A 13,847-nucleotide genomic window follows, 5' to 3' on the forward strand; every position below is an offset into this window, starting at 1 on the left:
TTTGTGTCCCTGTGAACTCTTCAGGATTATCTGGACAGCCTGCCTTCCCTTTCCAAAGCACAGCTCCATTCCTGGGAAGTTCTTTGCACAGTGCTAAGAAGCTCTTTAAACCTTTTGGGGACAGCAAAGGCAGTTATTCATTTTCCTCCATGTCAAAAATGAAATCAAAACAACCCCAGAAGTTTCTGATTCATCTCTGAGACTCTCAAACATTTGGGAGCAGGACTGGTGTTGATTCCTAAGGTTTTCAGGGACTGTCACACTCTGCAGGCTGTGCTTTGTGTTTGGTTTGTTGGCAGTGGTGCAAGCTGGAGCTGGCAGGTGTCACAGGCCCTCATTTTCCAGGGATATCTTTAGGGTGAAAGGCAGCACGGAGCAATGGTGCCCCTTGCAAAACAGAAAACTGCTGGATGTGAGTGCTTGAATTTCAGATGGATTGAGAATTAGTGGCTTTAGAGTGGATTAGTATTGATCTTTGTTTGTCTAATTATCATAATCTGGGTGATTCCAGTGCTGTTCTTGAGCTGGTTTACAAACTTCCTCCCTGTGTATTTAGGGAAAGGTCAGAGTTGAACAGTTTTACCAAATAAAGCTGCAGCCTGTGCTACAAAATCAAAACCAAATACAAAACAGAGAGAGAGCAGATGGCACGAGCAGAAAGGGAGATGAAAGTGCCACTCTGCCTTGAGCTGGCCTGCAGAGCCTGGCAGCTCTGCCAAAGCAGCACCAGCACTGCTTGGAGCCCTCTTCACACCCAGGGAGACTTTGATTGATCATTATCTGTGTTCAGAGTCACTTCCAGAGGAGACACCAGTCAAGTGCAGGAAGGCAGAGTGGTATTTATTCACTGGCTCTCCCTCTGCATTATTGCATCATTTAGGGCAAATTAATTGGTCTCTTTTCCCCCCCACCTTCTTTGTTTGGATTGTAAATTATTCTGGAGACTTCTAAATGCTGCTGTGCTCTCCATATTGAACAGCAAAGGGCAGCTGAGGGCTCTGAGATCCAGAAAATATAAAATGCAGCAGTTGATTAATGATAAGTGGGGAATAAAATACAGTTCCTTTGTGAGGAACTGTGAGAGATCCCACCTTAAGTCCATCAGATGGGATCTTCTGCATCCTTGGCTCCTCTGGAGGGGACTGGTAAGAGAAAGCCAGTGGGATTTGGGCTGTTTCTCACCCCAGCATTCACTCCCTCTGAGAAGCAGGGCAGCAGCAGGGCAATCTTCTCACTCTCTTCAGCTGCCTGGAAAAAGGTTGGAGCCAGGATGGGGTCAGGCTGTGCTGCCAGGGAACAGGGACAGGACAAGGGCAAAGGGCCTCAAGCTGGGCCAGGGGAGGCTCAGCTTGGACAGCAGCAGCAATTTCTGCATGCAAAGGGTGCTCAGGCCTTGGCAGGGGCTGCCCAGGGCAAGCCTGGAGTCCCCATCCTTGGAAGAGCTCACACAGGTGTGGATGTGGCACTTGGGGACGTGGTTGACTGAGGATGACTCGGAGAGCTGATGGCAGCAGTGCCTGACAAACAAAGTGATTTCCAAGCCAGGCACTGTTCCACAAAAACACACTGGGGAGAAAAGAGGCAAAAATCCCAAAGAATCGAAGTGCTGGGGCGTGTGGACATTTAGATGGAGATGGCTGGCCTCAGCTGACCTTTGGTGCCAGGGAAGGACACTGCTGGTGCTGCTTCTGTCACCACATCTCCCTCAGGGTGTGGCTGTCAGATTCCAGGGGTTTTCTGCAGAGCTGGTGGAAGACATGGACAAATCCAGTGTCTCCAGCCCCGGGCTGGTGGGGACAGGGAGATTTTCTACATCCCTGCCCCAAACAGGGTGAGACAATTCACACAAATTATTAAATGTTCTTAAGGCTGGCTTTGATCTCTGCTTTGTGCCAGCAAAATGGTCTCTGGATAAAGAACTGTGGAATTCCAGAGTGGGTTGGGTTGGGAGGGACCTTAAAGCTCATCTTGTTCCACCCCTGCCATGGGCAGGGCCACCTTCCACTATCCCAGGTTGCTCCAAGCCTGTCCTGCATCCTTTGGATACTTCCTGCCACAGCTCCTCTGGTCAACCAAAAAAAGAAGGTTAAAACCCAATTAACCAAATAAATCAATTTTTTGAGAAAATCAAATCTGCCATACAGAGCCCCTTTCCCAAGCTCTTCTTTCTTTTGTCCTGACTTCACCCAGATCACCTCTGGATCAAGGATTTCATCCAAAAGTTTCCATTACTTCACAAGCACTTTCATTTCTTAATTAACAGATATTAATTAGTAGCGCTATGAAACAGTGGAGAAGACCAGATGTAACTGGAACCTCAGATGAATATAAAGAGGTATTTTTAGCAAGCCTGTCCTCTTTATGAGCACGTCCTCACTTTAAAACAGTAAAAGTTGAAAGGGATTTGGGGTCTTTTTTGGTGTTGTGTTAATTAATAAATTCCACATCCTCTGCAAGGGGAAGGTCATTGCTCGTCGCTGGAGCAGGGAATGGGATGGGAACCAGGAGCAGCATCATTGCTTCCTAATTAGTGCCTGTGGGCACATTAACCAGGTGTTCAGTCATTCCAGAACAGGAAAAACGGGGAATTTTGCAAACTTACAGCTTCTGTTAGTGTTGCATTACAGCTCCCCAGCCTGTCAGAAAAGATGTGTCCAGTTGCCCAGCAATCTGAAGTTTTATGGGGAAATATGGGAAGCTGTGAATTCCAGGCTGTAACTCAGTGTAAGTGTAGTGTGGCATTTTATTTAATTTCATTTCTCTCCCAGCACCAGCACTGCTGTGGAAATGTGTTCTGCCTAAAAAGGGAGATCTGGGGACACGTGGAGCTCACTCTCCCTCGGTGGAAGAGGTGTCATAATGTTTTCCACCCAATTAAATCCTTCAGTATTGGACTCAAACACCATCCAAGCAAAAGGATTTCACAAAACAAAATCATGGAGCTGTATAAGGAAGAGATTTTCCCCAGTTCTCTGGTTTCCTGCTGTTCACACAGGCAGTTTTCTTCGTTGGGAAAAGGGAATGGGGAAGCCTGCACAGTGACAGTGAGGGTAGGGAGTGGCATTGCATGGTTGGAATCTCTGTCATTTGGTGCTTCCTTCAGAGAGGTGGAAAAAGCATCCACAGTGCTCTGGGTTGGAGCTCAGGAGTTGGAAGGAGTGGTCCTTTCCAACTTGGGATATTCCATGGTTCTCAATAGCTGAGAATCTCAGTTCTCAGTTCCCACTTCCATGGTTCTCAATATCTGTGAATGGCTGAGGCCTTGATGAACCAGAGAATTCCAGAATGGTTTCAGCTGGAGGGGACTTTAAATCCCATCCAGTGCCACCCCTGCCATGGACAGGGACACCTTCCACTGTCCCAGGCTGCTCCAAGCCCATCCAACCTGGCCTTGGGCACTGCCAGGATATCAATTCCACCTTAGATGCTTTTCTTTGAACCTCTGGAAGTTTCCCTTTTTCCCTCCTAGCAACACTCCTTGGGATTTTCCCCTGTTAGGGATCGTTTTTCCCCTCAGGAATCATTTTCCCTTTCTTGTCAGAGTCCACAGGGGGTTATTTTTGTCCCTCAAAAGTGTTTTGTCCCTCAAAATATTTTGTTTAATACCGGTAAATTCCATTTGGATCTTCCTTTTCCCAGCATATCCAGGTCCTACCACTGCTTTTTCCCACCTTTCCTAGGATGGAATTTGCATTTTATTCAGGGAAGACCACAGGCATCCTTCTAGTTTCAGCATTTTTGAGATTTGGGGGTAAAAGCAATCGATGTTTTCCTCACACTTAAGCTGGAGCTTCCAACATACATTTGGAATTTGCATCTCACATCTGTGGCAGCTTGGATTCAGGAAAATGTGTGTGATTTTCCCTTTGGAATCACTGGTTTAGAGTGATTTTTTTGCTGGTATTTTTTGGTTTGTTATAAAAAATTAGCAAATGTGGTTATAAAGTTAAATTAAATTAATTCTACAGCAGGTACTGAAGCAGGATTTGCCATGGAAAAATTAGGGAGTAAGTTACCAGGTGATTACAGGAAAAAGATCCTTTCCCCCCTACTTTTCCTTGTGTTGGTAGTGCTGATTGCATTTTATTAAAACCCTGTACTTCTTTATACCAAATGAAAAAGAAACTAGAATTTTAGGAATTATTTTTCAATGAAATGTTCTGGTGGGATGTTTCCCAGGGAGGAGGAAAGCACAGAGAGCCAGATCCCAGCAGGGAATCTGTGCTTGGAAAGGCTGAGGGCCAAAACTCCAGCACCACATTAATGAAATGTAGGAATAAATCACTCTGGGGGTGTGGATATGGAACTGAAATTATCCATAATTTTAGTATTAACCTCATTGGCATCCAGCAATGTGTTTTCCTTCCAACCATGTTATCCTTGGAATTTATCCCATCAGTCTGACCAATCCAAGTTGGTGACTTTGCCCTACTTTGGGCTTGGTGGGCATTTTTTCCCCTTTTTCCTTTTTGGTTCTGCAGAATGCTGCCAGGAATATTCCTGCCTTTGTGGCCTCAGGTTTAATTTGGGAAGATTGGAGGGATAACATCAGCACAGAGAGGTCGGGAGAGCAAAACCTGACATTTGGGTTAAAATGCAATAGGTTAAGACAGGATCACTGGAGCAATGTCCAGACTCCCTTGTCATTTGTCTTGGAGATAAATACCATAGGAAGGTCAGAGTGCCTCCAGCCTATCTGGGAATTGAGACAGAAAGGCAGGCTATCAACTCCAGGAAGGAATATGTGGCACTCTGGAGATAAACTGCTTGATAAATACATCTAATGAAGACAAAAATATTATTTTCCAGGAAAAAAAAATATAATTGCCTGGGACAAGCTGTTCAGGGAGTTACTAGGAAAGCAAAAACTTGATAAATTGATGGATTCTTGCTCTAAAACATGTATAAAAGTTGATAAAATGCTGGTTTATTGCTCTAAAATACGTCCAGGTCTGTCCTTTATTGAGCAAGCACAGGAAGCCAAGGCAGTTTTTATGTGCCGGTGAAAGGGTTAAAAGAGCTGCCATGGAGATCATGGAATTCAGGACTGGTTTGGGTTGGAAGGGACCTTAAAATCCATCCAGTGCCACCCCTGCCATGGGCAGGGACATCCCAGTCTGTTCCAAGCCCTGTCCAACCTGGCCTTGGGCACTTCCAGGGTTCCAGGGGCAGCCACAGCTGCTCTGGCCCTCTCACCACCCTAAAAATAAAAATACCCTCAATGGTAATCGAGTTGAGGTGAGCAATTTAATTAAACAGCACCAAAACTTAATTTCTGAGGGTTTTTTATGGACCTCCATAAATTAAAATATAAATATATAAAAATTTTTTGTATTATAATATTCTAGGTACTAGATATAAAATACAAAGTCCACAAAGTAGAGGCAACTGAAGTTGCTCATATGGAGTCCATTCACATCCCACTATTAAGCTTCAGCTCTAAACCAATTTTCCAAATTATTATTGGGTTTGCTGGCTTGAAATTTAATTTTTTATTAAATCTCGCATTCATGCTTTTGGAGATAGACAAGTTTCATGGTGAATTTAAAGCATATTGGCTATCAGGCAAATTGAAAAAGGGCTAGGAGTGATGTGTTTAGCACAGGGAAAAAGAAGAACCAGAAAAGTAGAAAGGAAAAGTTAAAATTTCACTTGGACACTTCCAGTAGTTGTGCCCTGCAATGTGTTTGTGATGTGCTCAGTGTCCCTTTCCCACTCTGATCAAGACACAGATAATTAAGATATAGCAAATTCAGTGATTTTTTTAAAAAAATTGTATTTATTTTCAGTATTTTTGTGCACAAATAATGTCTTTATTTTAATCCTGCTCTTCTTTGTGGTTGCTTTGTTTATTTTCTGAGGGACAAACACATTTTGTTGGTTCCATACTCAAAGAAATCAACGAGGTCTCTTCTGGTCTCCATCCCACCCTGGATACTCCCAATATATCATTTATTATTCCTGTGGAAAAGTTAAAGTGCCTAAATGCCACGTTGCTGTGATGGTCATGGAAGAAAATAAGATTGGAAATGGATGAAGTAAATTAAAGTTGTCATGGTCAAAGGGTGGCTGTGTGGAGAAGGGGAGATTAAAACTCTGGATAAGGCTGAGGTGGGATGGGGATTAAGGTGGGTCTTAGTTGAGGTTTATCCCTGAGATTTGTGGGATGCAGGTGGATTTTAACATTTATTGCAAGGGACATTCTCACATCCAGGGATGGGATGGATGTGGATCCTGGGCATGGCAGTTTGGGAAGGAATCAAAAATCACAGGTTTGAGAAGGTGGGCAGTTCAGAAGTTCAGAAAGAACCATTTCATTGAAAGTGTTTCAAATATTTCAGAGCAATTCCAGGGATGGGAACGGAGCTGGGGAAGGGGCTGGAGCCCCAGGAGGGGCTGAGGGAGCTGGGCAGGGGCTGAGCCTGGAGCAAAGGAGGCTCAGGGGGCCCTTGTGGCTCTGCACAACTCCCTGCCAGGAGGGGACAGCCAGGGGGGGCCGGGCTGTGCTGCCAGGGAACAGGGACAGGACAAGGGCAAAGGGCCTCAAGCTGGGCCAGGGGAGGCTCAGCTTGGACAGCAGCAGCAATTTCTGCATGCAAAGGGTGCTCAGGCCTTGGCAGGGGCTGCCCAGGGAGCTTTGCAGTGCCCAGCCCTGCAGGTGTTGATAAACTGTGTGCATGTGGCACTTTGGGGACGTGGTTGGTGGTGAGCAGGGTGGTGCTGGTTCATGGCTGGACTTAATGGTCTTGGAGGGCTTTTCCATCCTTAACAACTCTGGTTCCATGGAGTCAGCAGTGGGGTGGGAGGCAGTGACACACCCGGGTGACAGTGACACACCAACCCTGCTCAGGTGACAGTGACACACCAACCATGCTCAGGTGACAGTGACACACCAACCCCACCCTGGGTGACAGTGACACACCAACCCTGCTTGGGTGACAGTGACACACCAACCCTGCTCAGGTGACAGTGACACACCAACCCCACCCTGGGTGACAGTGACACACCAACCCTGCTTGGGTGACAGTGACACACCAACCATGCTCAGGTGACAGTGACACACCAGCCCCACCCAGGTGACAGTGACACACCAGCCCCATGCTCAGGTGACAGTGACACACCAACCCCACCCTGGGTGACAGTGACACACCAACCCCACCCTGGGTGACAGTGACACACCAACCCTGCTCAGGTGACAGTGACACACCAGCCCCACCCAGGTGACAGTGACACACCAGCCCCATGCTCAGGTGACACTGACACACCAACCCCACCCTGGGTGACACTGACAAACCAATCCCTTCACCCTCCCTGCCCCCCCAGAGGTGTTGAGCTCACATAAATTCCCATTCCCTTCCCTTCCACTCCCACAGGGGTTTTCTCATCCTTTTCTGGGTGGTTTGGGCTGGATTCTCATGCTTTCCTCTTCCCACAAAAATTCCAGCTTTTATCATCCAGTGATGCAAAATGATGGCATTAAAACACCTTTGCCTGTGCCCTAAAACACCTTCAAATAATATGTCAGGGGAAAAAAAGCACCATTATTCATCTTAGCCATTCAAACATTGGAAAATAAGGAGTTTATTCCCTTACAAAGGTTATGAGAGCTGGAAGCACAGGATAAAGAGCAGGATATGGGAAGTTGGATGCTCATCTTTTGCTGCTTTGCTTCTCCACAGCCCAGAGGAATGCTCTGACGGGATGAGCTGGGTGTTTTACTGCAGCTGATGCATTACTCCTCTTGTTCCCAATCCCTGGAATGAAAAGAAGGGAATGAAATCAGTGCAATTATCATGGGGGGGAGTGGGGGGTGCTGTTCTTCCCCTCCCTCCAGAGCAAACACAAAACCTCTCACTAATTATTATTGATTTGTCAATCCCTTGGATTCAGCACTGGCAGAGGGAGCTATAAGGTCATTCCCACTGCAGAAATATCCTGGAATTGTGCTGGGAATGAAATGTAGGGTATTTGGTAACACTCCCACACCTTCAGAAGACAAAGAAAACAAAATCATCTATAATGCAGCATAAAAAGGGCATTTTCCTCTCTGACCTCATCAAAAGAACTCCAGCTTTAAATGCTTCCAGCTTTGTAAGGCTTTTCCCCCTGTCTTTCCCTGCCTTTTGGCATCTTTTTAATCCCTAAGATTAGCATTTGCATTGGTTAAATGCACCTTAAAAAGCTTTTCATAGCAATGGTTTAAGAGCTTAATAAATTAAGGAGCAATTTTATTCCAACCACTGATGCAGAACAGTGGGAGCAGAGGGATCTGCTCTGTGCATGTGGGTTTGGGTAAAAGGGGATTTTTCTATCAGTGAAAAAAAGAGGAGATCACTGTTATATTGCATGATCCAAAACTTAATTCCATACATTCATTAACCCTAAATTTTTTGGAAGTTCAGAGTAATATTGATGCCAAAGAAATGTTTGTAAGGCAGACTTCAAGAGAAGACTGGCCACTTCTTGGTGGGACAAGTTTGGGTTCAAGAGTTGGGATTGTGTCCTGGGGTTCCAACTTTGATATAATCATGGAATATCCTGAGTTGTAAGGGGCACACAAGGATTATTGATCCCAGCTCCTGGCCCTGCCCAGTCACCCCAGCAATCCCACCCTGTCCCTGAGAGTTGTCCCATCACTCCTGGAGCTCTGGCAGCCTCGGGGCTGTGCCCATTCCCTGCCCTTAGAATGGGAGAATGTGCTGTGGGTTGGAGGATTTGAAAACCACCTGGAAGATGACAGGGGACAGTGATGGAATATTCATGGAATCACAGAATTATTTAGGCCTGAAAAGACCCCTGGGATCATCCAATCAAACTGTTCCTCCAGCACTGCCAAGGCCACCACCAGACCATGTCCCCAGGTGCCATTTGGCCTTCTGAATACCTCCATGATATTCCCTGGAAAGAAGCAGCTGTAGATTCTCTCCAGAATTTTGAAGATCAGTGCACAACTCATCTTCAAACTCAAGAGCTTCTCTGAGCAGATCCTCATCTGGTGTATATTTTATCTATTGAATGAGTGTAATTTTTAAAAATTGAAAACATCTGCATAATACTTTAAAAAACCCCATCTACATTCATAGATGACTGTCAAAACTTCCTTCTAAATGGATTTTGAAGAGTTTGAAGCATGAATTCAACCACTGCTTGCCATGAGGAAAATCTGAGGAGGAGGATTTGAGATGAGCTTAAGCCTCTCACTTCTTGAAATTGTTTGGATTGCTGATTTAAGACAACAGCTCAGAATCATGGAATGGTTTGGGTTCAAAGGGCCTCAAAGCCCATCCAGTGCCACCCCTGCCATGGCAGGGACACCTCCCACTGTCCCAGGCTGCTCCAAGCCCCAGAGTCCAGCCTGGCCTTGGGCACTGCCAGGGATGCAGGGGCAGCCCCAGCTGCTCTGGGCACCCTGTGCCAGGGCCTGCCCACCCTTACAGAGCTTGGGTAGCCTTGGATTGCAGTTCATTTCCTGAAAAGCATCCTGGATTTTTGGTACCAAAATGTGTTGGCAGGAAAATTTTTTGTTATTTGTGAGGAGTGGAAATTCCCATAGAGGTGGCCCCAAATTGGTTCCTGTTTAAGGCATGGAATTTTACTCATGAATGAATTTTCCTGAGTTGTTTTCTGACAGATTTCTGAGTTTTCTTAGTCGACTTGAATATATTTAAGATCTATTATAAAAGAGATCTACGGATTTATATAAAATATATGTAGAAAATATGTATTTTGTCTTTTACTTCCAATTTATCAGGCTGTGGTGGTTCTTCTTTCTCATTATTCCCTGCTTTCCCACTTCTCAGATCCAACAATCATTACATCTTTAGGGTGCCATCTCTTGTCTATTGACTTCTCAGTGACTTTTGCATTCTCAAATGTTAAACATCTTCCTTTTTAATGTGATTTTCCCTCGTAACAGATCCTCTGGCAGCCTGATAGATGGAGGCCATACTAACCTGAGGAATAAGTGTCAATAATCTGCTGCTCAGGAAAGTAACACAAATCCTTGTGTCCCACTCTGCAGGCCTCCCCCAGTGAGTGAAAGTGCCCCGAAGGGAACCGTGGTCACCGTTGTCACCGCGGCCGCCTTGAACCAGACAGTGGTGTACTCCATCGTGTCAGGGAATGAAGAGGGTGAGTGCCACCATATTCATATTCATATTGGCATTTCAGTCTTGTGGAAATGGGGAACCAGAGATCTACCGGAAATTGTGGGGAAGTAAAGCTGCTGAGGTGAATCACAGAATAATGGAGGTTGGAGAAGAGCTCTCAGGTCATGGAGGTGAAATCCCACCTCATCTGGACAAGCAGGAAGGAATTCAAGGGCTGGAAGGGACTGACAAGAAACCTGGAGAGGCATTTTTTGTAAAGAACAGGATAAGGGGGAATGGCTTCAGGCTGGAACAGAGAAGTTTAGATGGGATATTGGGAATGAGGAATTGTTCCCTGGCAGGGTGGGCAGGCCCTGGCACAGGGTGCCCAGAGCAGCTGGGGCTGCCCCTGCATCCCTGGCAGTGCCCAAGGCCAGGCTGGAGCAGCCTGGGAGAGTGGAAGGTGTCCCTGCCCATGGGATGGGGTGACACTGGGTGGACTTTAACATCCCTTCCAACCGAAACCATTCTATGTTTCTGTATCTATCATTACCAAGCCTTTGGAGATAAACTAACGATCAGATTAATTAGCAAAATTACAGGAAAATATTTCTCACTGATGTGAAAATTCCCATGGATGCCACATAGTGTGAGTCCATGGCACATCAAAATACAAACATAAATAGCTTTGATGGAATTGACTTGCTTAAAAATCTGATTTAAGGGATTATAGACTCGGCTGTGCTGTAACAAATATTGGATTAGAGCTTGATATCCAAACAAAACATCCTGCTGGGATACTCTCTGTGTTCCACCTGGAAATCTTGACAAAATAACACAGAATTATTGGGAGGGATGTAAAAAATTCCCCATCCCATCCTCCCTTTTTTGAGAGTGGGCTCTGTGTCTTGTCCCATCTTTCCATTTATACTCAAAACACATCTGTGCAGGGAGTTTTATTCCCTGATCCTTTGGGTCCCTTCCAGCTCAGGATATTCCATGATTCTGTGATGCTGGGTTGGTTATTCCAGTAGCAGGGCAGATCAAGCCACTCTGCTGCTTAAAAATATCTTCAAAGATGAGCTAGGTGGGGTTTTCCAAACCTGAGGGAAGGAGGCAGGGAGGGAACGACTTGCTTGGCAGTGTCAGAGAGCTGTGTCATCCCCAAAATAAAACCATTGGGCACTGAAAATCCCTGTTTATGCATCTCATAAAATTCCTGTGTTTTTGCTGGCTTCCAGATGTGTTTGCCATTAACAACAGGACAGGAGTGATCTCTTTGAAGAAGCCTCTGGACTATGAACGTGTCCAAAGTTATGAGCTCCGAGTGCAGGCAGACTCCCTGCAGGTGGTGAGGTCCAACCTGAGGGTCCCCTCCAAAAGTAAGTGTCAAAAATCCTTCCTTTGCCATCTTTTTCATACAGATATTGCTGGTATCTGCTGAAAAGGCTGAAACTGCTCTCCAGGGACCTTGCTGTGTTTTAGGGGGGGGTGATGGTGAAGATGGGATCACAGCCCATGGTGCATTTTTGGATCTGTCAGGCTGACTTGGCCACAGAAGCTGTGGCTGCAGTGCCCAAGGCCAGGTTGGACACTGGGGCTTGGAGCAGCCTGGGGCAGTGGAAGGTGTCCCTGCCATGGCAAGGGTGGCACTGGGTGGGTTTGTAGATCCTTTGCAACCCAAACCATTCTGGGATTCTGTGTTAGTTGAAGGTGCTCAAATATTTGGGAACATGCCATAAACCTTGAGGATGCCCTGAGACACTGTACAGGAGTGGCAGTTCCAATACTTTCATCTTCCCAGTGCTACCCACAGAACCAGCAGGAGATTTTGGGATTTTGAACTTGGATTATCCTGGATATTTCTTTTTCCTTGAGTAAGAATTGAGTGTGTGGAGTGTGTGACACACCAGGGTTAATCAGTGGTCAGGAACTTGGCTTTGTTAAGAGCAGGGTGAGGTCCTGTGCAGGTTTAGCCACTGCCAAGGATGTACCTGCCAGAGCTGCCTGTTCTTTCTGGAGCCTGGGAGAAATCCAGGTAAGGTTATATCCATAAAAATACAGCCAAGGAATACCCAGCAAGCAGATGAGGCTCCCATCCCTGCAGCACACAGCTTTCTCCAAGCCTTCCTGACAGGGCTGAAGACACAAGGCAGTCAGCAGGTCCTTCCCTCCATTCCCTCTTCTGACTCACACTCTGCACTAGAGCAGCTCTCCCAAGGGAGCAGCCCTTCAGAAAAAGTGATGGCTGAACTGCTTTATTCAGGAATGCTTGATAATGATTGGGGTTTGACTTCAGGCCAGCTTAAAGGAGCACAAGCTGGGTGCCTTTGGTTCTCCATGAGTACACAGCACATCTATTCCTTAGAATGTACACTGTGCTGCAGGCATGGCTAAGGAATTTGATTAAAAAATATATATAAAATATTTTAGTAGTGTCTGGCCAGCTGAATCACTTATGACTTCGTGATAGAGATCCCTTGATGTCTGGATTTGATTCCAGCATTTATACAATGAATTCTTTTCCATTTTCTTGGCACTTTGTTTATTTTTGAGGAATTTTCATCAGGCTAAACACTACCTCTGAGTTTCAGGGCACTGAATTGATGAGCTGCAGTGGGAGGAGATGGGGCACAATTAACACATCACTGTGGGCTTTGCTGAGGTTGAACTGATGAATCATTTGGAGCTGGGTGACTTGGAGTGCAGAGCCCAAGGATTATACAACACTGAATTAATACAGAGCTGTGACACCCACTGGCAGTGACCTGCTGCCACTTCTGGTCTTGGATACCCCTGAATCTGTGGAATTTGTTCTGAAATTTGTTGGTGACCTACTCTTGAACTGCAGGGATTTCTGGGCCACTCACTTCAAGACACACATTGAGTGTGTCCAGGGCAGGGAACGGAGCTGGGGAAGGGGCTGGAGCCCCAGGAGGGGCTGAGGGAGCTGGGCAGGGGCTGAGCCTGGAGCAAAGGAGGCTCAGGGGGCCCTTGTGGCTCTGCACAACTCCCTGCCAGGAGGGGACAGCCAGGGGGGGCCGGGCTGTGCTGCCAGGGAACAGGGACAGGACAAGGGCAAAGGGCCTCAAGCTGGGCCAGGGGAGGCTCAGCTTGGACAGCAGCAGCAATTTCTGCATGCAAAGGGTGCTCAGGCCTTGGCAGGGGCTGCCCAGGGAGCTTTGCAGTGCCCAGCCCTGCAGGTGTCCCAGCAAGGGCTGGAGGTGGCACTCAGGGCTCTGGGCTGGGGACAAGGTGGGCACTGGGCACAGCTGGCACTCCATGGGCTGGCAGGGATTTTCCAGCCTCAGGGACCCTGGGGTTCTGCAAATAACACAGCCCTGACAAACTGCTCAGCCAGCACACAGGCCTGAATGTCACAAAGCTCAGAGGCTGGGTATCAAATTGTTTTCAGTCATGGTATTATAGGAAATAATTATGGAGAAGTAGGAGCTGGAGTTTCTATCTGTGCAGGGGAAAAGTGAAAGTGCATTCAGTGTAACTGAGCTTGTCATTCAGTGATGGTGCCAGGTGATTGTGGGGCAATAATTGAATAAATATATGAGGAGAGAAAGTAAATTGAGACGTCCTTTGGAGTATGAGAACATCAAATTGGTGACTTAAACTGGGGGTTTCATAGATGATGCTAAATCATGCAAAGTCACATTCTTGTTTTCAGCAGAGCCAAACTCATTAAAGGAGTTACTTTAACTGAAACTTCATGATATGAAATTGCTGTGTTGTTTTACTTCATTTGAG

At 46.4% G+C, this 13,847-nt stretch overlaps 1 protein-coding gene across 19 annotated transcripts in view; it reads left to right on the forward strand.

Moving 5' to 3' along the window:
* Positions 1–13,847, forward strand: part of PCDH15 (protocadherin related 15) — a 642,855-nt gene that overhangs the window by 569,140 nt on the left and 59,868 nt on the right. For all 19 annotated transcript variants that reach the window (XM_077183412.1, XM_077183413.1, XM_077183407.1 and 16 more), the window contains 2 exons: positions 10,022–10,131; positions 11,330–11,470. In XM_077183412.1, the coding sequence (XP_077039527.1) occupies positions 10,022–10,131; positions 11,330–11,470 (251 nt within the window). The remainder of the gene's footprint in view (positions 1–10,021; positions 10,132–11,329; positions 11,471–13,847) is intronic.

Source organism: Agelaius phoeniceus, chromosome 9, assembly GCF_051311805.1.
Source record: "Agelaius phoeniceus isolate bAgePho1 chromosome 9, bAgePho1.hap1, whole genome shotgun sequence".
In the NCBI taxonomy this organism is placed as follows: Eukaryota; Metazoa; Chordata; class Aves; order Passeriformes; family Icteridae; genus Agelaius; species Agelaius phoeniceus.